The sequence below is a fragment of the Sceloporus occidentalis genome, unplaced genomic scaffold, assembly GCF_023333645.1.
Source record: "Sceloporus occidentalis isolate IW3139 unplaced genomic scaffold, rSceOcc1.0.p SCAF_4, whole genome shotgun sequence".
Taxonomy (NCBI): domain Eukaryota; kingdom Metazoa; phylum Chordata; class Lepidosauria; order Squamata; family Phrynosomatidae; genus Sceloporus; species Sceloporus occidentalis.
The window spans coordinates 93,298,615-93,324,081 of record NW_028316984.1 but is presented as its reverse complement, the minus strand read 5'-3'; the positions used below and the strand labels follow the sequence as shown (position 1 = coordinate 93,324,081).

Genomic DNA, 25,467 nt, shown 5'->3' with positions numbered 1-25,467 from the left:
AAACAAGCCTTAGATAAAATGCCTTTAGTAATAACGTAGGGTTTAACATTTTCCAGACCAATCCAATGAGATAACAAAAAATGTGTCCTTCGTCGAACACTATAATGTTACATATACACTTTATTCTGGCTGCATCAAAGTAGAATGTATGGCAAAGGAGAATGTATGACAAAGTAAGTTTATGATAGCCTCTGAATCATTTCCTATAAGCTAGTAGGTCAGGAAATCCACACAGACTGCTTCACCACCAGGAAACACTGAAGGTAAATAACTATGGCCCTGTATAGACAGGCCAAAATAAAGCTGTTTCAGGCCACTTTGGAGGTGTGCTGTTTAAATTACGCATGCGTCCTAAGAGGCCAGAAGCCGCACCAAAGCCACACTCCAGTCCTAAGGACTGAATGGAGACTTTGGCGCAGCTTCCGGACTCTTAGGAGGCATGCATCATTTAAACAGCATACCTCTAAAGTGACTCAAAGCAGCTTTATTTTGGCCTGTCTGTATGGGGCCTAACTCTGTCAAAACATCTTTTCCTATCCTGTAGATCCTGAGTTTGAACTCTGAAATTTTAGGGTCTTTCTCATGAATGCAGGTTTCCATGGTGCTCTTTGCAAGGCACATATTTTGCTCTAGTTGTTGTCTGTCTTCAAATCATTTTTAACTTACAGCAATTCTAAGACAAAACAATTGAGAGAGTTGGGGGGGGGGGTTTGGGCAAGATTTGTTCAGAGCAACTTTGCCTTTGTATTTCTCTGTGGCTGAGAGAGTGTGACTTGCCCAAAGTCACCCAGTGGACTTCCATGGCTGAGCAGAGATTCAAACCCTGATCTCCAGAGTCATAGTCCAACACTCAAACCACTACACCATGCTAGCTTCGTTTTCTCTAGCACTTTCAGCTGTTTCTCAAGGTGAGGATCAGGCAATTCATCCTCAGCACAGTTTGCATGGAATGGTGAATTCTTTCTAATCATATTAAGAAGTCTTTTTGTATGTTTGTATTTGAAACAAACAGTTTTCCAATTAATAAACTACACCTTTTACATGCAGATATCATGATCTCAATATCTTCCAATAAGAACAGAAGAAGAGCCATGTTGGTCCCCACCAAAGACCTATCTATTTCAGGCATTCTGTTCACAGTGTTGAACCAATGACCTATGGAAAGCTCACAAAATAGGCATTAATACAATAGCTTCCTGCTGCTCAGTATTCCTGAGTAACTGGCATACAAAAACATACTGCCTCTGTTACAGTATTTCTGAGACGTTTATTTCTCTTCCTCCCCATGAATTTACCCAGTTCCTCTTTAAAATGATCACAAGTTTCCCTGGCTTCTAATATTATGAGCGATGTCTCTATCCATTTGTTTCCTGATCATGTCTAATTTTCTACATCTGTATCACATCTCGACTTACTTGCCTTTTTAAAAAGCAAGCTAAACAATGGAAGTACATTTGATATTTGATATAAGTCTAATACATATTTAGTGATGTAAGATTTATTCCAAGGTAGATGCACATTAAGCAATTATTCTGAATTGATTTTATGGAGTATATTACACGGGGCTTTTTGGAGCTCAGATCCAGGGTAACTCCTGGTTCAGCTATGTGAATTCACGTCGTATCATGAATGTTTTATCACACCTTGTTGCCCTTCTGTTGCCCTTCCGAATCGAGGGGGAATCGAATCCAAGGCAAGTCACATGATGTGGATTCCTGCAAAGCGGAGTGAGTGCAAATTGTATTACCACACCGGTGCATACCATGTGGATTTAACGATTTGAATTGGGACCCTTGCACATGCTCAGTGGGGGTATGGATGCTGTCCTCCTTCTCTGCCCCCTCCTTAGCTGTCATCCTTCATCGGACTGAAGGAGCAGTCAGGGGATGATGGGATAGGTCGCAGGGGGTCACTGGAGCCAGGATTTGGATGCAGGAGAAGGTAGGGGATGATGGGATAGGTTGCAAGGGGTCACTGGGGCCAGGGTTCGGATGCAGGAGAAGGCAGGGGATGATGCAGGGGGTCACTGGGGCCAGGGTTTGGATTCAGGAGAAGGCAGGGGATGATGCAGGGGGTCACTGGGGCCAGGGTTCAGATTCAGGAGAAGGCAGGGATGATGGGATAGGTTGCAGGGTGGCAGAGAGGACGAGATGGCATGAAGGAGGAGGAGGGGGATGAAGGAGCAGGACGTAGGGGGCCAAGGGGGGGGGGGTGACACACCAGACCAATTCGAAGTGAACTCAAAGTGAGCTTGAAAGCGAATTCTGTGAATTCACTTCTTTTCCGATTTCACCAAAATGAGGGGTCACTTTGGAATAACTGAGGAAGCGCCACGGAAGGAGCGCCCATAGAAAGGAATTGCGTCTGATAACACATTCATGTTATGACATGAATTTGCATTGTGGACCCACAGTCACCCCAGATCTGAGCTCCAAAAATCCCCCCAAAGCCCCGTGTGATATACTCCATAGTCTTCTTAAGCCAGTGTCCCCCTATATCTGTGCATTTCATTTTTCCACCTAAGTGCAGCACCTTGCATTTCTCTGTGTTAAAATTCATTTTGTTAGCTTTGGCCCAGCTTTCTAATCTATTAAGGTCATTTTAAATTTTGATCCTGTCTTCTGGGGTTTTAGCTAGTACTGCCCAAGTTCCATTCCAGAAAGAATGGTACAGAAGGATAACATGGCCAATGGTAGGCTATGAGAGTAGATGGTGGAGAGCAAAAAACTGACATCCCTACAGGGATATTTAAGTATACTGCCTGTGATGTGCACAGAGAAACTGCAACAGTGCTGGTGTGGGGACTGCTAGTTGATGCCAACCATATCTTAGATGTCTGGCAATGCTTTCCTCTGACCCTCTCTGCTACTTCAGTTGGTGTCTGCTTATTGCTGTTTACGCCTTCATAATCCACCCTCTTCTTGGGGGGGAGCCCACTCAAAATTGAAACACCACTAGGGTTGCCATTAGTCCGGACCTCCAAACCGGGACAAATGTAGGACAAATTTTTTCAAATGTAGGACCTTTTTTGGGGGGGGGGGTCCTGCATTTGAAAAAGAGCCTCGCTGAGGGGAGGATTCCTTCTCTGCCTGGGCTCCGTTCTCAGTAAGGACGGAGCCCAAGTGGAGAAGGAATCTGCCCCCAGGGAGGCTTTCTTTTCCCCCTGGGCTCCGTTTTTGCCAACGGAGCCCAGGGGGAAAAGGATCCTCTCTGAGGGGAGGATTCCTCCTCCGCCTGGGCTCCGTTGGAAGCAGCCCAGGCAGAGAAGGAATCCACTCCCAGGGAGGCTTTCTTTTCCTCCTGGGCTCCGTTTTTGCCAACGGAGCCCAGGGGGAAAAGAATCCTCGCTGAGGGGAGGATTCCTTCTCCACTTGGGCTCCGTTCTCACCAAGGACGGAGCCCAGGCGGAGAAGGAATCCTCCCCTTAGGGAGGCTTTTTTTTCCCCGCCTGGGCTCCGTTTTTGCCGGCGGAGCTCAGGCAGGGAAAGAAGTCTGGCCTCGGCAGGCGAGGCTTCTTTCCCTCCCTCGGCTCCAGCGGAGCCAAAGAGGGGAGGGAAGCCCCCCCCGCCAAAGGAGAGGCCTACAGAGGCCTCTCTCTCTTTCCCCCGCCACTGCTGTTGCAGACTTTGCAACAAAGCCCGGGGGCGGGGGAAATCCCGGGGGCGGGGCCAACCCGGGACGGGACCGTGTGGACCCGCCCCAAACCGGGAAAGTCCCGCCCACAGGCGGGATATGGCAAGCCTAAACACCACTTGACTCTGCAGCCTGCTGTTCAATCTTCCACATTGTGTTCAGTTGCAGCACCTGTTGCAAGATGTTATATCTGTGGTGCTACCAGCATTCCTGAGCCCATCTCTATAAACCCTACCACTTTTGGTATCAAGCCATCTGTATGAATAATACTAATAATACTAATACTAATACTACTACTACTACTAATAATTTTTATTAATATCCTGTCTCTCTCTGTGCAACACAACCGGGGTGGCTTACACATTAAAACAATACAGACCTGTATCCCAAAATCCCACCCTCCCTAAAATACAATTAAACAATTCATAATTTAAAACATACCTTAAAATGACAAACAAAATTAACAAATTTTGTGAGCCAAAGATCTGCAATGGGCTGGTTGCCTGCTTGCTACGTTTCCTCCTCTCTTTGCCGGATGAGTCTCTATCCAGACACTACTCCCTCTTTCAGTAAGAGATAGTTGTGGTGGTGTGTACCCTCTAGTTGAGTCTGACTTATGGCAACCCTAAGGTGAACCTATCATGGGTTTTTCTTGGCAAGATTTCTTCAGAGGCTTGACTTTGCTTTCCACTGAGGCTGAGAGCATGTGACTTGCCCAAGGTCACCCAGTGGGTTTCATGGCTGAGCTGGGAATTAAACTTGGTCTCCAGAATCATAGTTTAACACTCAATCCACTATGCCATGCTGGTTCGATAGTAGTGGCCATTTTGTCTACATATTTCTGCAAGACAGAGAGAGGTTATGCTCACAAGTGCATTCATATTCATCTATCCACCTCAGTAATAAATATCTGACGACCATGTGGTTCCATACTGCCAGTCTGAATGCATACAGAATGACAATGTGTCCTCATGCTGCTGGCTGCTTCAATAAGAATTGAGTAAAATGCTCACTAGGGGAAAAAGAGACTGGCCATTGTTGCTTCATGCTGGTGCTGCCTGCCTGGTGAGGAGAGACTTGGGTTTGTTTGTTTGTTTGGGAAATGGCAGGTTCTGCACTTCAACATTAGAAAGAAGCCATTATGTCTATATGGGGTTGAGGAGATACACATGCTCCTCCTGTAGGACAGCTGTAACTTTGCATATGCTCTCTCCTTTCCTCCTGCTATGGGAGTGGAATCAGTATCATGGTTACAAGGCATGTCATAGAACTGGCCTGGCTATAAGGGAGTATAAGCAGAACTAAATTCCATTCAGCTGGTAATAGAAATACTTACCTGGAGAGAGAGGGATTATTTTTTGTCTCAGTGGCACAATATTGCATTTGAACATCAAGAACATGGAGTTTCCCTGTCAGATAATAATTTATCTCAAGGGGAATTGACTGCATGTCCTCAGCAATCCTGGGAACTTCTACACATTAAACAACTGGGTGGGAATGATAATTGAAAGAAGGCTACATAAAATTCTTTTCTTTTGGCAAGTTTGTATATGTATGGGGAAAAAATATATTCAATGTGGTTATTTTGAGGCTGTCACCACCCAATTAACATGTAGGAGGGTTCTACTGTGTTGCTTTGCATGCATGTTTCTAAGGGCCAGAGCAGTATTGCTCCATTTGCTCAGAGTATGTTCTCTGCTGTGCTGATGCATTTTTGCCCTTGCCACGTGCACATGGCATTTATTTCTTCCCACCTTCACTATGGACCCAGTTGACTCTGGGGCTGCCTTCTCTTTCATGGGCATTAGACTCCTGCTACTTATAGCTCAGTGTGTTGGATTGCACATGTATGTTGCAAGTGCAAATGTGTTTATGAAATAGCTACAGTGGGCCCTTGGTATCCTTTGGGGTTCCATTCCAGGGCCCCCCATGTATACCAAAATCCATGGATACTCAAGTCCCATTAAATACAGTGGCAGAGTGAGATGGGGTCCCTTATATAAAATAACAAAAACAATGTTTGCTTGTTAGAATTTAGATATTTTGAAAATATTTTAAAACTGTGGGTGCTTTAATCTGTGCATTAAAAAATCTGTGGATAGGGAGGGCTGATTACACTTGCATTTCTGTGTGTGGTGTCAAAGTGCAATCTATCCTCTTCCCAGGGCCAGGGTAGCGTAGGCTGGTGTGGGTGAGTGCAAAGTCTTGCAACTTGAGATGGAGGGAGAGGAATTGCTCCATGCCACCCAATTTCTACTCCTATTTGATCATTCTTTGGGATTTGACTGAGTGTTGTCCCAAAGATGTGGCTGCTTTGTGGTTGTTTTGGGATTTACACAGTGTCCAGCAAAGCAAAGCGGGAGGAGGGTTCAAACATGGCTGAGGTCAATTTGAAAGGGGACAGATATTTTTGTCAGGTTTGTCTGGCAGCCATGGACTTCGATGGTGTTTGAATCCATTATACCGTGTCCTGTGAGTATCTTAAGTTTGGTGTTTTGTTTAGGGCATGCTCTTGACAGAGAGCAGAGCCCTGCCCTAACCCTAGGCTGCTTCCTTTTCAACTTGTCCATTATTTTATTTTCAGTGGCAGTTATTGACTGCACTCAGCCTCTATGAGAGAAGAGAGGGAGCCTTCCAAGCATGCAGGCTTGTGGCTGCATCTGCACTGTAGAATCACTTTAACTGCCATGGCTCCATCTTATGGAATTCTGGGATTTGTAGTTTATTGTGGCACCAGAGCACTCTGACAGAAGGCCAAATAAATGCCCAAATGGCAAATCACAGAATTCCATAGGATCGGGCAAGTCCCATGCTCTCAGTCTCAGGGGAAGGCAATAGCAATCCTCCTCCGAACAAATCAAAACCCCATGATAGGCTCACCTTAAGGTCGTTATAGGTCAGGAAGGACTTGAAGGCACACAAGAAGAAGAGTCATGGCAGTTAACGAAGTCTCAAACCACATTATTTCTGCAGTGCAGATGCAGCCACAGAGACCTGCCACACTACAGAAATAAAACAGTACGACACCATTTTAACTGTCATGGTTCCATCCTGAGGAATCCTGGGATTTGTAGTTTGATGAGGTATTCAGTCTGGTCTGTTAGAACATTCTGGTGCCTCATCAAACGGCAAGCCCCAGGATTCTACAGGATAGAGTCATGGCAATTACAGTGGTGTCACACTGCTTTATTTCTGCAGTGTAGACACCCTAAGACTGTGGAGATCTCTTTTCTAACTGGGGGGAGTGTTCCTGATCTTTCCTGTGGTTTCTCAGTGGCCAACTGGATAATGCCAAAATTGATTACATATTAACTTTTTATTCACTTTCTATTCTTATTAAATATGGAACCAAGCTCTTAAGCTGTCTGGGTGCATTCCTAAACAATAAATGCTATTTGAAGGAAAGAAGGAAGTTTGTGCTGGAATTACTGGTAGCAAGAGCCTTTTGCAGAACCGCTGCTGATTTCACTGCAGCCACACTGCAGAAATAATGCAGTTTGACATCGCTTTAACTTTCATGACTCCATCCTAAGGAGTAATGCGATTTGTAATTTGTTGTGGCACCAGAGCTCTCTGACAGAGAGAGCTCACTCTCACAAAACTACAAATCCCAGAATTCCATAGCACTGAACCATGGCGGTTAAAGTGGTGCTAAATTGCATTAATTCTGCAGTGTTGATATAACCTGAGATTCCCTTCTTTCAGTCTTCAGACTTCTGAACCCATGGCCATGGATTCAACCATCCACGGCTTGAAAATGTTTTTAAAAATATTAATTCTAAAAAGCAAACTTTGATTTTGACTTGACCCTTCACAGATTTTGATATCCATGGAGGAGGGTTCCTGGATCCAAACCCCAGAGGATATCAATGTATATGATCTTGGTGAACCTGAGATTTATATACCTGATTCCTGATTATATAGCTAATTTCATATACCTCATTCTGATGACTGGGAAACCATCCTACTTTGATGTAGCGTGGTGAGGTATTCAGCCTGGTCTGTTAGATGCCTCACCAAACTACAAAACCTAGGATGCTGTAGGACAGTGTCATGCCAGTTAAAGTGGTGTCAAACTGTTTTATTGCTGCTGTGTAGATGCACCCCAGGTAACAACACCTGCCAACATTTCCTCTTCTGGACAGCCACGAAAAGTACAGGAGCCCTCGCCAGTTCTGAGTGTGGCAACCCTAAGAACATGAAATCTCCTTGGCTGCATCTGCAGTGCAGAAATAATCCAGGTTGACACCACTTTAACTGCCATGGGTCAATGCTATGGAATTCTGGGATTTGTAGACATTTCACCTTCTTTGGCTGCATCCTTACTGCAGAAACAATCCAGTTTGTTGTCACATTAATTGCCACGTCTCAATGCTATGGAATCTGGGATTTGTAGTTTTGGGAGACATTTAGCCTTCTCTGTTAGTGGTGACTAGATGTCCTCACCGCAAAGGAGGTCCAGGCATCACAAAATGTACGCCATTGAAGAAAAATGTAGGGCATGAGCCAAAAAATAAAAACACTCATAGGAATACAAATCCATGCTTCTTAATCCTACATAGAGGACATATTCAAATTCCTCCTGGACAGAAAACTGGAATGTAGGACGTGTCCTGCGAAATTAAGATGTCTGGTCACCTTGGTCAGAGAGCTCTGGTGCCACAATGAACTACAGATCCCAGGATTCCACAGGATGGAGCCACCACAGCGGAAGTGGTGTCAAACTGGGTTATTTCTGCCATGTGGACCCACACTTTATTAAGAGTGCTCTGGTGCCACCACAAACTACAATTCCCAGAACTACATAGCATGGTGCCATGGGCAGTTAAGGCGGTATCAACTCCAGGGTGCCTAGAAGTCTTCACCGCAAAGGAGGGCAAGGCACTACAAAATGGAGGACATTGGAGAAAATGTAGGACATAAAAATAAAAGCCAAGAATGCCCATGTAAATATAAATCCACACTTCTTAGGTCCAAAACACAATGCAGAAAAAATCCAGTTTGAGACTGCTTTAACTGCCCTTGCTCAATGCTACGGAATTCTGGGAAGTGTAGTTTTGGGAGACATTTATCCTTCTCTGTCTGGTGCCACAATACACTACAATTCCCAGGATTCCCTTAGCATTGAAGCAGTCTCAGACTGGATTATTTCTGCAGTGTGTGGACCTCAGTGATGCTCCCAAATGGAGGAAGGAGGCATTTTGGCATTTCTTCCTGGGCAGAAGGTGGAAATGGAGGGCAGGTCCTGGGAAGAAGAAGAGGAGGATGACTGGTCACCCAGAGTGAGGGTCAACCCGGATTAGTTCTGCAGTGCGGATGCAGCCCTTGCCTTTCCAGCATTCCCTAGCCACCCCTGAGAGGAGAAGAAGAAGAAAGAGAGGAAGAAGAAAAAGAAAGAGGAGAAGATGAAGAAAGAGAAGAGAAGAAGAAGAAAAAGATGATGATGAAGAAGAAATAGGAGATGAAGAAGAAAAAGAAGAAAAAGAAATAGGAGATGAAGACGAAAGAGAGGAAGAAGAAAAAGAAAGAGGAGAAGATGAAGAAAGAGGAGAAGAAGATGAAGAAATAGGAAATGAAGAGGAAGGAAAAGAAGAAGAAGAAAAGGATCATGAAGAAGAAGAAATAGGAGATGAAGAAGAAAAGAAGAAAGAGATGATGAAGAAGAAGAAAGAGAAGAAGAAAAAGAAATAGGCGATGATGAAGAAGAAATAGGAGATGAAGAGGGGAAAGAGGAAAAGAAGAAGAAAAAGAAGAGAGAAGAATAAAAAATAGGAGAAGAAATAGGAGATGAAGAACAAGAAGACGACACAGAAGAAGAAGAAAAAGAGAGGAGGAAAGAGAGGAGGAGGAGGAGAAAAGGAAAGAGAAGGAGGAGGAGGAGGAGGAGGAGGCCTGAGGAGCGGGACTAGGCCCCTTTAAAAGGCGTGGGCCGAGGAGGGCCTTTCACTTCCGAGAGGAGCAAGATCCGGGTTGCGGAGGGAGAAAGGAGGACTCGAACACAAGCCCCTGACCCAGGTGGGGTGGCTTCGGAAGCAGGCAGACCTGAGCCCCCCGAGCCTCCCTCCCTCCTTCCCCAAGCGGCCATTTCTGAGGGGGGTTTCTGCGCCACCCCAAAGCACTGCAAACAATAATAACCAGGTCCCCAGGGAGCTGCTGCTGCTGCTCTTGTTGTTGTTGTTGTTGTTTGCCTTCGGGTGGCTTCTGGAGGCTGTCTCTGGCGGGGTTTCCTCGTCCAGTGCCTTAGAGGGGGTTGCCTTGGCCCTCTTCCCCTGAGGCTGAGAGAGTGTGACTGGCCCCAAGGTTTCCCATTGGGCTCCTTCCCACATGGCCCTCCTGGGGCCGAAAAGCCAGGCGACGAGGCAGAGGCAGGGAAGGGAGCTGGGGGCCGCTTGGGTTTATCCCCCCCCCCCCCAGGGTTGGGGTGTGTCTGTGTGAAAGGTGTGTTGTGTGCTAGATTTCAGGTGGCACCCTGGAAGGTAATGCTCACAGCCACGTCACTCTGGAAAACCACTGTGCAAAGGGACCTTGTAGCACCCTGGAGACTCAAAGAAAGAACCTATTCGTCTGGAACATCAATGTGCAAAAGGATCTTGGAGACTGACTGGAAGAAAGAAGCTGTTAGTGTGGGGACTCAGTTTGCAAAGGGATCTTGTATCACCTTTGAGACTAATTCGGGCGCTTTCCTGGAGTTGAGCCTCCTTCCTCAGATGCATGTAAACATGTTCAAGAGGGCTTCAGAGGCAAACCTGCTTCAGCCTCAGAGGAAGGCAAAAACAAACTCCCACAGAACAATTCTTGCCCAGAAGCAGCTTTGCCTTAGGGTCACCATAAGTCAGAAACAATGTGAAGGCCTGCAGCCAGGAAAATCTGAGGAAGCAGGCTGAAATTTACAAATGCCCATGCTACCAGCATCTTTCTTTCATTTAGTCTCAAAGGTGCTTGGAGATCCCTTTGCGTTCTGTGGAAGAGGAAGCAGAGTAGCCAGACATCCTCCTCCTCCAGGTCATGTCCTACATTGGAACCTTTTGTCCAAGAGGAAGTCCAAAGATGTCCTCTATTTTGAGCATGATTAAAAAGCATGAAATTATATATGAATTTATTTGGTAATGTCTTATATTTTTCTTGAATATCCCATATTTTGTAGTGCCTTGTCGTCCTTTGTGGTTATGCCATCTGGTCGCCCTGAGAGAAAGGGAAGCATTCCCCCCTTTTTTGTCCAGTTCTCATTTGAATATTTCCCTCTCTGCAAATGCCCGACATCTTTCCCCATGTGCTTTTGTTGCCTTAGAGTCAAGATCGTATTCCATGTTAGTTAGTCCGCAGGAACTGCCTCACCTCATTGTGGTAGTCTCAGTCCCTGAAGTGAGTAACACAGGTGGCAGCCTCATTTTGCCACACACATACACATACTCGCCCTTTGCACCTTTAAGGTAGAGGGGAAAGGGACACGTTGCAAGTGTAGTGTCTGTGACACTGAGGCTGTGGCTCTGCCTTGCCAGGGATTTTCAAAGAGATAGTCACGTTAATCTGTTTCTTAGTCCTTTTGAGATGCCAGGGACAGAACCTGTCAAGTATGGTAAGCATGTGGTTTGCCACTGAAACAATGGCCTCTGCTACGCTGCAGTTTGACACCACTTTAACTGTCATGGCTCCATCCTATGGGATTGCTGTGCCACCAGAAGTCTCTGACAGCAAAGGCTAAATACAAAACTAAAAATCCCAGAATTCCATAGTATTGAGCCATGGCAGTTAAAGCCGTGTCGGTGTCAGACTGCATTAACTCTGCTGTGTAAATGCAACAGTGAGCTCTGATTAACACACATTTATCCATGCTGTTGGCAACAATTAATCTTATTAATTTAAAGTAGTATTTCATTCCACAAACTAAACTTCTGTTTTTAATCTTGCTTCTGCACAGAAATTAGAGGCGGCTGGAATTCCTAGTGCTGCCATGAGATGCGTCTTCACTGGACTTGTGGTGCTTGCCCTGGCTTCTCAGGTGCTTGAAGCTACATTGTCAAAGACAGACAGCAAGAAAGCCACTTCCAAAACAAAGGAGGAAAAGGTAAGCCAGGCTGCTTCATTACCTGGCATGAAGAGGAGGAGTTAGACAAATCTGGTTGGTTTCAGCCCTCCACAGTTCTGAGAATGCTGTGAAGGGCAATCTTTGGGAGAGAAAGGATAAAAATTTGAAGCTTGTCAGAAGGCAGGTAGAGGAAAGATGGCCAAGAGACAGGGGACTTTATCACACCTGAGGAATTTCTCTTAATTTCAAATGAAATGAAAGTGGGGCCAGAACGTATTCATGTGAATTCACTAGTTCAGCAAATTTACGTGAATACAAATTGCATTCGAACTGACTTCCCATTGCCCAAAAATAGCTTGCCACTGCCCGAAATTGTGTGTGGTAGTCTATCATGCAATAACGTTTAACCCCATGATTGCGTTTGGACTGATTTCCCATTGCCTGAAATTGCGTGTGGTGGTCTATCACGCAATAACGTTAGTTAAACCCCATGAATGCGGTCAGATTGCCATTGAATTATACTTCCAATTTCCCTTGTCTAATAAACTCCAAGGATAAGATTGCAGGAAGATGGGGAAAGATGAGGTAGAGCTAGGGAAAAGCTGTAGTAGAAACAGGATAGCCAGAATGAAGAATTATATAGGATTTTGGGAAGCTGTAAATGATTAAATAGTTCAGGGATTAATGTCTGATTTAAGTATGTATTAATAAACTTCTATTTTGGTGTTTTTTTACCACTTTATTTTGCTATTCCTGTTAGTTTTTGATAAAGTCTGGTCACACTTACTATATGAACCCACTGTAGTAGCAACACATCCACTGGTCCACATAGGAATCTCCTTGTGGCCCAGGTACCTGATCCAGGGAGGGATTAAGAGGAGAAAGAGGAGTGACAGGAGCCCAAGGGTTGGAACTGTGGATCAAGCCAGAAGAGGAGATCTGTTTCAGCCGCATTTGTCTCTGATGAGCAAAGATTCTTATCAGATACTATAAAATTTTGTACTTTGACATGGTACTGTTGTCTTTGCATGTATATAGAGCAGCTAATTTCACAATAGCTTCTTATATTTCTAAGCAGATAATACTGTACTGTGGTGACAGTCAGCATGGCTGAGTGCTGAATGACTCTGGAGACCAGGGTTAGTGTTCCCTGCTCAGCCACTGAAAGCCATGGAAACTCTGGAAAGCAAGGGTTCAAGTCCACGCTCAACTGTGGAAAACTTTGGGTGACTTTGGGCAGTCTCACTCCTCACCTTTAGAGGAAGGTAGTTGCAGAACTTCTCTCAGTAAATCTTGCTAAGAAAGTCCTATGATAGTTAGGGCCTTCATAAGTTAGAGTTGACTTGAAGGCACGTAACAACACAAGCAATATAGGGAGCCTATTAAAATTAGCGTGGTTGAATTCCTTCCTGTTAAGTTGCATTTGTATGTATTTTACAATGTGAAGAATTCAAAATTGATAGTTTCAGTACCTAATCAAACAGCTATAAAATAATGGCATAGGAGTATGTGAATAGATTTGCCGGATTGAATCAAAGGTGTGTTTAGCCCCACATTGGATTTCTAACGATGAACAACCCAGCACGTCAAACATTATGTAACTGTGAGAGTTGTAGTCCAAAACTTCTGGAGGACAAAAGTTTTCTTCACATTGTATAGCTAGCTATATAATTTTAAACAGTGGACTCTATTTCCCTGGCAACAGTTCTCTTGATCCAGTTGCCCCGAGTAGCTAATGTTTAGAACTATGCCACTCCTTTCTTTAGCGATAATGGTTAAGAAATCCTAAATAGTTGTCTTTGCTTGTGAGTTTGGGTGCTTTTGAATAACTATCAAAACTATTGCCAGTCACTGGTGGCACAGTGGTTAAATGCCTGTACTGAAGCCACTCACTCAAAACCATAAGGTTGCGAGTGCAATCCCAGCTAAGGGGGCTCAACCTTGACTCAGGCTTGCATCCTTCCGAGGTCTCTAAAATGAGTACCCAGCTTGTTGGGGGCAATTAGCTTACAGTTGTAAACTGCTTAGACACTGCTAGTTCAGTATGAAGCGGTACATAAATGAAGCTGTTTGTTTTTTTGTTTTGTATCTTCTTCATGGAAATTAGTAATTCTAAGATAATTGATTGTTGGCAGACTCACCATTCAGAAAAAACGGTGCAAGATCGTGGTCTGGTAGTTACTGATTTGAAGGCGAAGGATATTGTCCTGGAACACAAAAGCTACTGTGCTAAAAAAGCACAGGAGAACTACTTCTCAGGAGATGTTCTAGGCTACATTACACCTGTAAGTACTGAGAAATAAATTGTTAGAGATGCAGTCAGTGGGAGGGATGCTGGGTAGGTTCTAGCTACAAATAAAAAATTATGCCTGAATCTGGTTTTGGGAACATTAACAATTTTTTGTTGTTTAATATATGATGTAGTATAGAGTATGTGAGGAGAATCAGAGTGGTATAGTAGTTTGATCATTGGACTACCAGGAGACCAGGGTAGGAGACCTTGGGCAAGTCACAAACTGTCTGCCTCAGAGGAAAGCAAATCCATCTGAAAAAGTCTTGCTAAGAAAACTCCAATGTAGGTCTGCCATAATAAGTATGAAATGACTTGAAAGTATATGGGAACATTATGTGTAGCAGATCCTGCATTAATATATTCCCTTTGTTTTCTTTGCTAGTGGAACAGCCATGGCTATGACATTGCAAAAAGCTTTGGAAACAAATTCACCATGATATCACCAGTCTGGCTTCAGGTGAAGAGAAGGGGCAAGGAGAGATTTCAGTTGACAGGGCTCCATGATGCTGACCAAGGTTGTCATTCAGCAAGTGTTCTGTGCCTTTTACCTTACCAGTTTCTCTTTCTGGTTTTGGTTTGCATTATGTAAATACTGTATATACTCAACTATAAGTCGACCTCATGTATAAGTCGAGGGTAGGTTTTGGGAGCAAAATTATGGATTTTGATATGACCCGTGGAAAAGTCGAGGGTAAGACTTAGGGGCATATAGCAAAGGAGCTAAAGGATGAAGCAAAGCAAAACAATGTCAAAGAATTTACAAAATTCCAGCAGACATAACTCTTTGTCCTCAGTCTTAAGGCTGGATGGATGAGAGAGTAGAGGGGGTCAGTGCTTCCAGGACAGATTATACTCTTGCTTTTCACCAGGGGATGGTTTCTTCTTTTAAATAAGAGTTAAGGTACAGTACTTACATTGACCCATGGATAAGTCGACTCAGGTTTTTTGGGTCAATTTTTGACCTAAATTTCTAGACTTATACATGAGTATATACAGTATGCTGAATTTTGCTGTAAAACGCTTTTCTTTGCAGATGGTAGGTAGTTACAAAATCTTGAGTAATGTCAAATTTGACTGCAGTTGGAGTTATTAGGTGTATTCTGTACAATTTTATTTATTTATTTAATATGCCACCTTTCTCCCAAATTGGACCAGAGGTGGCTCACAATAGATACTCAAAAACAATAACAACAACAATAAAACTGTACACATTTAAAACACAAAGCACCACATGAATAGAACATGTAAGCAGTGTGACATTTTTAAAAAATTTAATTAAAAATGTAAAACCATTAAAGCCATACCCAAGCAAACACCCTAGTAAGAAGCCTCCCTGGGCACAATTACAAATTAAAAACCTACATGAAAAGAGCAGAGAGGGGCCAGCCTAGCCTCCCATGGAGGGGCGTTCCAGAGTGGGGAGCAGCCACTGAGAAAGCTGTGTCTCATGTCTTTACCAAACAAACTTGTGATAATGACAGGACCAAGAGAAAGCCTTCCCCTGAAGAGCCTGGGGTACTAGCAGATTCATAGGGGAGATATGGTCATTCAGATAGGTGCGGATAGTCTGGACCTAAGCCATATAGAGATTTATAGCTCATGACCAGCACTTTGAATTGTTCCTGGAAATGAACTACTAGCCAGTGAAGCTGTTTTTACATGGGGGTTATATGCTCCCTATAATTGGCCCCAGTCAGCGTTCTGCAGTTTCCGAACAGTTCCCAAAGCCAGAGCCGTGTAGAGTACTTTACAGATTATATTCGAACTGGGATATAATCAAGGCATAAATCACCATAGCCAGTTCTGACATCTCAAGGAATGGGCACAGCTGGCACACTTGTTTTAACTGTGCAAATTCATTCCTGGCCACTGTTGAAACCTGGGCTTCCAGGCTCAGAGCTGACTGCAAGAGAATACCCAAGCTGTAAGCCTGACATTTAAGAGGGAGTGTAACTCCATTCAGCACAAGCAGAGGAAATTATTGCATGGAGAAATATTCCTGCTATAAATTTGGGATTGAAAATTCAGAACCTGGTCTTATTGCATGTTCCGGCGGCCAAGTGAACACAACCCAGATGCAGCCTGGACCCCAGCCGTGCTTATCCTGCAGCTTGCCATTTTTGAAATTCTGCTGGATAAGCGTGGCTGGGGTCCAGTTTGCATTCGCTCGGCCGCCGGCACATACGATAATACCTGGTTTTAAGTTTTCAATCCCATATCTATATCAGGAGTATTTCTCCATGCGATAATCTCCAGAGTCCCTATTCCCTGACCAGCCTTTTAACTGACCAGGAGCACCTCTGTCTTTTCTGAACTAAGCTTCACTTTGCCCTATTACTAACAAGAGACATTGGTTCAGTACGGAGACTTCTTCTTTGGAATCAGATGGGAAGGATAGATAGGAGTTGGGTGTCATCAGCATACTGGTGACACTGTACCCCAAAACTCTGGAAGGCCTTCCCCAGCAGTTTCATGTAGACAGTGCTTAACCCTGAGAGAACTAGTGAGTCTAAACCTCACCAAGTAGTGACCTGTACATGGCAACAGAACTGTAGGAAGTTCCCCCATACCCAGATCACTATCATCCTGTCCAGAACAGAAAAACAGGTCCACAGCATGTCCTGCAGTATGAGTGGCACTAGATACTACTTGGAACAGACCCAGGGTTGTCATGATGGCCATGAAGTCCTCGGCTGCTCCTGATAGAGCAGTCTCCGCATAGATGTTGAAGTCCCCTCATGCAGCCAATTGAGCCAGTTCATGAAAGGAGATTCTTGAGAAGTGGGGAGGCATGCACCAACAGAATCCTTATTCTGTCATGCCTCCATCGCTTTTGAAAAAATATATAAATGTTCTGTCCCTCTTGGGCTTGGGCCAAGTGTGCTGATGTTTTTCTCTAGTTTCTCAGTGGTACTATTATGACTGTGCTTCTGTTAACATTCAGCCACCTGAGGTTGCTGTTAGTAGCTGCTGTTAAGAGCTATTAATTGGTGAATGGTGACATCACATGCCTTTGAATGCTATGGTAAACGTAACATTTGGCTGGGATTCTTAGTGTTTGCAAATATGCATGGTAACATCTCAACTCATATACAACACCTAACAGTCTGTTTTGTAAGCTAAGGTTTTAAAGATATGAGAGTACATCTAGAAAACAGAAATAACAGACATAAACATATCACCAAAATAGATTCAAACAGCCACAGCCAGACATTTCAGGAAATGGCTCAATTTGCTTGACATGATGTGAGATAATTTCTGTTGTAATGATTTAATGGAACAAGTCTGTTAATTGGCACTGCACAATTAAGAACCTTTTGCTAGCTGCCTTGAAAGATTACAGAGCTTCAGTATGCTAGTATGTGCATTCCTGGTACACAAAGCCCCCCCCCCAAAAAAAAAAAAAAAAAAGAATTATGTGTGCATATGAGATTCTCTTCACTGTGTGTTAAACCATTGCTTGCCAGTTGGTACATTTTTTTTTGGTTTTGTGTAACCAGTTTGTTTTTACATAGGCATCCACCTAGCCCTAATTTAGTAGGTACAGGTTGTAAGAGTTTTAAAAATTAACTGTGTTTGAAAAAATAGTCTTTCTTGATTTTGTTATCTTTGTATTTACTTGTCATTTGTTTTATTTTTTAACAGGCTGGATGAAGGAAGTCAAGAAGAATGCCAAAAACATCAAAATAGGTAACTTTGGAATGAACTTTCTATATTTGCATTCCATTCAGTCTGCAGTACCCCCATGCCACCTACCTTTCCCTGTTCCCACATGTTCTGCTGTTGGGCCTACTGTATTAATCTGGTTGACAGACTGTATCGGACTAGATAGGATTATAGTCTAACTAAGGCGGGTTACAGACCGCCATTTAGGACGCGCTCTGTGCGTCCTAGGGTTAGGAAGGGGCGTGGTAGGGTTAGGAAGGGTTGCCCCTTCCTAACTGGCCCCATTCCCAACACGCGCAGAGCGCATCCTAAATGGCAGCGCCCATCCACATGGGCGCTGCCATTTTTACGTCATGGACGCTGTGCGTCCAGACGTGGCGCGGCGGAAGTGACGCCGCGAGTGTGCGCCTTGCGCCTCGCGGCACCACTTCCGGGGGGCCAAAAAGGAGCACCACTTCGGCACTCCTTTTTCGCTGCGGCCGGAAGCCTCACAGTCTGGCCGCTGGGGCTTCCCGCCGCAGCTAATGGCAGTGGCGGGAGAACGGCCTCTTGAGGGTGGTCTGTAACGCGCCTAAATTTCATTGATCTCCTTCCAGCTGCAAAATGTAAATGATAAATCAGATCCAAAATCTGGTCCAGTCAACTTTGAACAAGAGTCCTGCAGTATTCTGGATTTGCAGGGGTGAGATGGAGAGTGATTTGGAAATGTTAGGAGAGGAAAAATATTTTTTTCCTTCCCTTTTCTTTCATACTGGAACTGCTGCTTCCCAAATGATAGACCCGAGACCATCTACTGAACATTGGAGGAAACAAGGATGTAGTTAGTCACTTCCTTGGAAGATTTTTTTAAAAATAGGGTTTGGTCTCCTGTAGCTCTCTCCCATCACATAACTTGAAAATCATACTTTATTATAGTAAGTCATACATCATATTTTCCCCATGCTCCTTTAAAATAGGGATGCACAGCTTCTCAAGAGCTATGCATGTACACAACCCAACAGCCTCTTTCTTTTCTGGAAGGACATGGAGAGCCTTTTCTCCACCTTCCCTTCCTCAACAACCCTGACAGAAATTATTCTTTCTTTCTTGTCATAGGAAATCAGTGGTTCAGCTGTCTTGGTGATGTATGTGTCAGGGCACTGTGGGGTCTTTGCTTATGACCTTAGGAGGCTGAATGATGTCTAAAAGCTATGCATCCCTTCTTGAAGGCCTGGTTCAGATGTTTATCTTGGCCAAAGAATCAGTTCTCATGATGAAAAAATGGATTGAGTCTGCACAAATAAATGTTATATTTCCCCTCATTCATATCTGATAGAGATACTGATGTGACATTTCTACTCTTACAGCCTTTAAGAAGGCTCATAAGACGGATCTCTTCTGGCAGGTCTTCCCTACCTAGTTCCTCTCCCCATTTACTGTGACTCTGTCCATCAATTCTTCTCTTAAATTTAATGAAAAGAATTAAATTAAAATTAATTAAAATAAAATCCTTGCCTCAAGAAGAAGAGCCCTCCCTCCGTTCGAACTGTCATCATCAGACCTGGGAGGGAGTGAAAAAGAGAGGCCCGATTTCCATCAGGCCTAACTGTGAATGTACTCACTTCGCTCTCTTTAATTTTATTGTATTTTATTTATTTTTTATATTTTATTTTATTCTCTTTATTTTTATTGTTGCAACCTGCCCGGATTTCTTGTGATTGGGCGGGCTATAAATATATTATTATTATTATTATTATTATTATTATTATTATTATTATTATTATTATTATTTGATGGCTCAGGAGCCATAGATGCCACATGAAAGCCCCCTTTAAATAATACTTACAATGGAAAGGAGTTTACCAGAATTTTCCTATACTTATGAAGAAGTATTAGACTGGAAACATATTTGAAAACACAGAAAAAGCTGTAGTGTGAAAGTATATGATTTAATGATTATGGATAAATTAACAATGATGTTAAATGACAGATCAGAGCAGCAATTTGAGAGAAAATAGTTGAAAATTAAGAAGCTTTGGATCTGAAAGAAAAAAATCCTATTGCTTTTTTTTCTTGCCTCGTTGTTCTTTTTCTCTTTTTAATATTGATGTCTCGAGACTACTTTGGACTGGATGATACACAATCGTATAAGTTTGCCTCTGTTTTTTAGGAATTTTCTCAATTAAAAAAAGCTGTAGTAAATTAGGGGAGGGAAGAGATGGAATATAGCTATCAAGAGGACATGCTTTCATGTCAGTGCTATTAATCACATATTTCCCAATGGTGTTCATTTTCCTTTTTTTTAATCCTTAGTACCAAGAATTTTGTTTGAAGGCTGGAGTTACCAGGACTTTGAGAGTGTGTTTAATAGTGAAGATGAGATAGAAGAACTTTCAAATAATATGGTTCAAGTAGCCAAGGTAAAATCATCTCTATTGTAAGTAAGTAGGTAAATAAATAAGATACAAGAATAAATATTTGTGTTAAATGAAAACAAACACATTTACTGTTTAAGTAACATGTGTAAAATAACATTGCATCGATAATCATAGGCTGTATTTACATTGCAGAAATAATGCAGTTTGACATTGCTTTAACTACCATGGCTCCATCCTATAGAATCCTGGGATTTGTATTAGTGTCACCAGAGTTTGCTAACAGAGAAGGCTAAATCTCAAAAACTACAAATCCCAAAATTCCATAGCACTGAGCCATGGCAGTTAAAGCAGTATCAAAGTGCATTATTTTTGCAGTGCAGATTAGTACTCAGTGTCACATGCAGAACTGAATACATGAGAATGTTGAATCCTAAGTAAGGAAAAACATTTGCAAATGAGTTCTTAGTACTCAGTAGAATTAGTTCCTTTAGCATGTGAGTAAAAAATACGCTAATCTAAATTCTGGCATTTTAAAACTCAGTTGCTTTCAATTGTGTCTACAGATAAAACATTGTACTTTTTAGATTTTCTATCATGTCAATTTTCACTTGTGACAACCCTTATGAATGAGAGACTTCCACGTAATCCTGGACATTAAAAGCCTTGCTTAGGTCTTGCAAGATTAGGGCTGTAGCTTGCTTGCTTGAGCCAATCTATTTGTAATGTGGTGTTCCTGTTTTCTTATTACCTTCTGCTTTTCCAGTGGGTCATATCTCATGTGTCATCAGTTTAGATACAGTGATATAGAGCGGATATGGTAGTGCATTCCATGCAAGTAGCATGGGTTGTGTATACAATTCAATGAAATACATTTGGTAAAATATATAAATGACTATATTGCAAGTGTGAAGGTCCTACAGATAAAACTAAACAAAATCAATAACCTTGAATGTCTATTTTTTTGTTTTCTTAAATTGCCTTTTTAGTGCTTGTATTTATTTCATGCTTTTGTACTGTATTATTATTCTAAGCTGTTTTGGGTTTCATTCATGAAAGAAAGGTAGGATATACATAAGTCAAATAATAAAAAAGCAGTGTAGAAAATAAAAGCATTTATAAAATTTTCTCTAATAAAAAGATTAAGAGCCAAACAGGTAGGTTTTCACAAGACATCAAAAGTAATACATTCCATTGTGCTATCTGTTGATTTAGAACAATCTCTTGTGTTTTCATTATCTTAGAGTGAGAATTTTGATGGGTTTGTGGCTGAAGTTTGGAGTCAGCTAGGAAATCAAAAGCAAATGTAAGTCTAGAAATTTTTAAATTCTACATTCGTAGACATATACCTATTAAATTGTTTAAAGTTGTGATCATAAATACCATTTATGATGAATCTAGTTTCACTAAAGCTGGTGGAGCTCATTCCTAAACAGGTTTCAGATTATATGTAAATTACGGCCAAGAATCTTGTTGACAGAATAGGTACCACCAAGAATCTCTTGATATTTCCATAAAGTTATGGGAACTCTTTAGGTTTTATACCACTTTAGTGACTTGGGATATTCCAGGCTATATCATAGCAGGCCACAGTTGTTGTTGTTGTCAGAATTAGAGTGATTCTGGAATGCTGAGCCATGGGCTCTTTCTGCATGGCCCCAGTCTTTCTAAGTTTCTGCAACAGCATGAGAGAATTACATTTTATAGAGGCACTATGCTTTTAAAGTTGGACCCAGAAGTGCTAGTAATTTCCACACTTCTTCATGCAAACTAGTAACTCAGAGTTCACAAAAATAATCTTTGTAGGTACTGATTTTGCAATACCTGTGAAATCACGTATCAGGTAGCATGGGGCCCAGGATCAGTCAGATGGCATAGGGAAAGGGTTTGGGGGTAATGAAGACTAAATCTAGTTCCCACCATATTTTCCACTGTGATATTTCCACACATTTACCCTCGCTTCTTGCATGCAAAAATGGTCCCAGTCTTGTTTATTATACATATACATACTTATTTATTTATAATAATAATAATAATAATAATTTTTATTTATATCCCGCCTTTCCAATTGCATGATCAAGGCGGCTTACAAGACAAGAAACAATAAAATACAAGTAAAACATCACAATATAAAAAGTTTAAAAACATCATTACTAGGGGTAGGAATGGGAATCTATACAAATCACAATTCACTAGGGGCAAGAAAAAGACAATATATTGCACTAATCCGGGGTCGAAAAACAGAGGGCAAGGAGCAGAGAAAAAACACTATTACCTAAAGTGAAAAAGCCAACTGGAATAGATGCGTTTTTAATTGTTTCTTAAAAGAAACTAAAGATGCAGAGGAACGGAGCTCTACAGGGAGCTTATTCCACAATGAGGGGGCGGCGATAGTGAAAGCCCTCTGTGAGGTCCTCACCAAATGGGATTTAGGGACCTCTAACAAATTGGTCCCAGATGTTCTGAGTGTGCGGGGCGGATTGTGTGGGGAGAGGCGGTCCTCCAAGTACCCTGGGCCCAAGCCATTTAGGGCTTTATAGGTCAAAACCAACACCTTGTATTGAGCTCGGAAGCGAATGGGTAGCCAGTGGAGATCTTTTAAAATAGGTGTTATGTGGTCTGTCCTGGAACTACCAGCGACCAGTCTGGCTGCCATATTCTGCACCAATTGAAGCTTCCGGGTTTGGTACAAGGGTTGCCCTATGTAGAGCGCATTGCAGAAATCCAATCGAGAGGTTACCAAAGCATGTACAACAGTTTCAAGGTCCCGACGGCCCAGGTAGGGGCGCAGCTGGCGTATCAGCCGAAGCTGATAACAAGCACTCCTGATCGTCGCGTCCACCTGAGATGTCAGATGAAGCGACGAATCAAGGAGTACTCCCAAGCTGCGCACCGAGTCCCTCAAGGGGAGCGTGACCCCATTCAGGACAGGCTGACAAATCTCACCACCCGGAACCGAGGGACCTATCACCAGTACTTCCGTTTTCCCTGGATTCACACTGAGTTTGTTCTCCCTCATCCAGCCCATTACCGACGCCAAGCAGGCATCTAGAGGAGAGATGCCATCCTTAGTTACTGCATCAGTCGGAGACACAGAGAAAATTATTTGGGTGTCATCAGCATACTGATAACACCGCACCCCGTGTCTCCAGATGATCTCTCCCAGCGGTTTCATGTAGATGTTAAAAAGCATAGGGGATAAAATCGCTCCCTGAGGGACACCGGATGTAAGTGCCCTCTTATCGGAGCGACAATCCCCCAGCTCCACCATCTGGAATCTACCCGAGAGGTAGGACCGGAACCACTGCAGCGAGATGGGCCGATAGTTGTTATGAATCAGGGGGTCTAAGGAGGGTTTCTTGAGCAAGGGTTTAACCACTGCCACTTTCAATTTAGATGGAAACTGACCCTCTCTTTATACCCCGTTCTTCAGCCAAGGCTATCAGAGCGGCTTACAATTTGTTAATTAGACATTTCCCTGCCCTCAGGCTTACAGTCTAAAAAAGACAAGACACAAAAGGAGAAGGAATGGCAGTGGGAAGGGGAAAAGTCCAGCAGATCTGTTCTCTCTCGGCATCTGGTGTAGAATACAGGAGGGTCATCTCGATGCAAAGATCATCCCTTTTAACATGTCCTTACTGCTTGTTGGTTTAAAATATTTTTACCTTGGAATTAACTATTATACTCCAATTTTGAACTAAAATAATTTGGTTAGATTTTATGACTTAAATATTGTAATTTCCCCCAAACAGGTCCATACAACACCACCACCCCACAAATATTGTAATTGAGGGACAAACAAAATGTAAGAAGTAGTTTTGCAGTGGTCCAAAAGAACTAAGCTCTGGTTAGAGAACCACCTGAGAAATGTAAAATTTGTTAGCTCTTTTGCATTGTGTCTCATTCAATTAATTTATATCTTAATAACTGAATACTGGAATTTGTTGATGTTAAAAATTGTGCTTCAGTCAAACAGTTAAGTTAAAAATACATCTGATTGCCCCTTTATTTTTGAAAATTTCCATCTTAATTGGTAACTTGCTTAATTTCAACTAGTTAGTCTTTGTCCCTGGAATCTAAATGCATTTTAAATGATGTGTTTGAAATCTCTTTTGAAACATGAATTTGGAGCCATTACGGTGGTAATGTCTCTGAGGAGTTTATCAAATGGGGAAAATTGGAAGATTAACCAAAGGTTAATCCGGGATGATCCAAGGTATTTCACATAATTTCACAAAAGATTTTCAAATGACATTGCAATCAAATGGAACACAATCCAAAAGCACTCGTGAGACATCATAGGAATAGGGGAATTTGGAAAAATATCGAATTTATAAATCCTTTCCCACTGTGAATTCACAGTCAATTTATGTTAGTATAAAATGCATCTCGAATTCGGCCATGGGTGAATTTTTGGAAAAATATTGAATTTATAAATCCTTTTCCACTGCAAATTCGCAGTTAATTTGCATTAGTATGAAATGCATCTCCAGTTTGGCCATGGGATTACTGTCAGCCATGGGATTTTGTCTTCCCTGCGCATGCACAAACAGCTAATTTGAAATCAAGAAGCTGATGGGTACATACTCATATGATGAATTCATTCGCATTCACCCTACTTTCTCTTTTGGATGGACACTGTGTTTGTCTGTGCATCTGGTAAGCTACTACGTAATTTCTTGCATTTTTGGATTGCCTCTCCTTTCTTCTTTCGGGACAGTGATACATTCCTCTGTGAAAAAGTCCTGAATGTCATTGACCAGTTTCCAAAGGTGTGTGCATCTGGTTCACTGCACCTAAGAGTACCAGGGAGAGTTTTTCAGTCCCAAATGTGGGTTAGGAAACTGCTTAGGAAACTGGTAGTGTGGGCTGTTCAGAAACAGTTTCTAATGCGGTGATGTATGTATTTTTTGTTTGAAGAAAAAAAAAAACTAACATCTTTGGGTATATAGAATTTCATAATCATGTCTGCAGCCAGTCTCTAGATCTAGTCTGCAGTGTCTGTAAAACTGCTCTTGTTGAATGATGAGACACAGATTTTCTTGTATTACAATATATTTTTATGTAATTCTAACCTTGGGCTTGTTGGTTCATGTCTTAATTATGGTTGGAAGAAAATCATAGTGCTTGAAATGTGTGTGTGCATTGCTACTTGAAATCTGTCATGATGTTTCCACTCTTCCCACATGGTGGCAGTATCCACTCATCTTTTTAGAAGAATATAATTTTTCTTTTTCCTAGGCAAGCAAGGATCTAAATTCATTGGTAGGTCTATCCTGCTGTTTTATTTCTTGGTATATGACATTTATATATTGATGATCTTAATCAAGCTGAAATGATTTGAAAGGGAACAAGATACCCTGATTAGTTAGGTTCTGATGATTTGTTGCTTTTAATTTGATAGAAGTGCTCGCATGAATTAAAACACAGTTGTTATTTGAAGTAAGGTAAGGGAGTGGAGCTCTGCTTTCATAGCAAGCACTAATGACCAACAA

The 25,467-nt window shown here is 42.4% G+C and overlaps 1 protein-coding gene across 3 annotated transcripts in view; it reads left to right on the top strand.

Moving 5' to 3' along the window:
- The first annotated feature begins 9,459 nt into the window (after window positions 1–9,459).
- LOC149314350 (chitinase domain-containing protein 1-like) overlaps window positions 9,460–25,467 on the top strand; it is a 168,557-nt gene continuing 152,549 nt past the window's right edge. The window contains exons 1-7 of one of the 3 annotated variants that reach the window (XM_089520917.1): window positions 9,460–9,648; window positions 11,552–11,698; window positions 13,795–13,944; window positions 14,335–14,467; window positions 17,598–17,642; window positions 19,911–20,017; window positions 21,217–21,278. In XM_089520917.1, coding sequence (XP_089377043.1) covers window positions 11,585–11,698; window positions 13,795–13,944; window positions 14,335–14,467; window positions 17,598–17,642; window positions 19,911–20,017; window positions 21,217–21,278 — 611 coding nt within the window. In that variant the 5' untranslated portion in view covers window positions 9,460–9,648; window positions 11,552–11,584. Of the gene's footprint in view, window positions 9,649–10,155; window positions 10,737–11,551; window positions 11,699–13,794; window positions 13,945–14,334; window positions 14,468–17,597; window positions 17,643–19,910; window positions 20,018–21,216; window positions 21,279–25,467 lie in introns of those variants that run through there. The other 2 variants (XM_089520915.1, XM_089520916.1) reach the window with 2 other exon arrangements.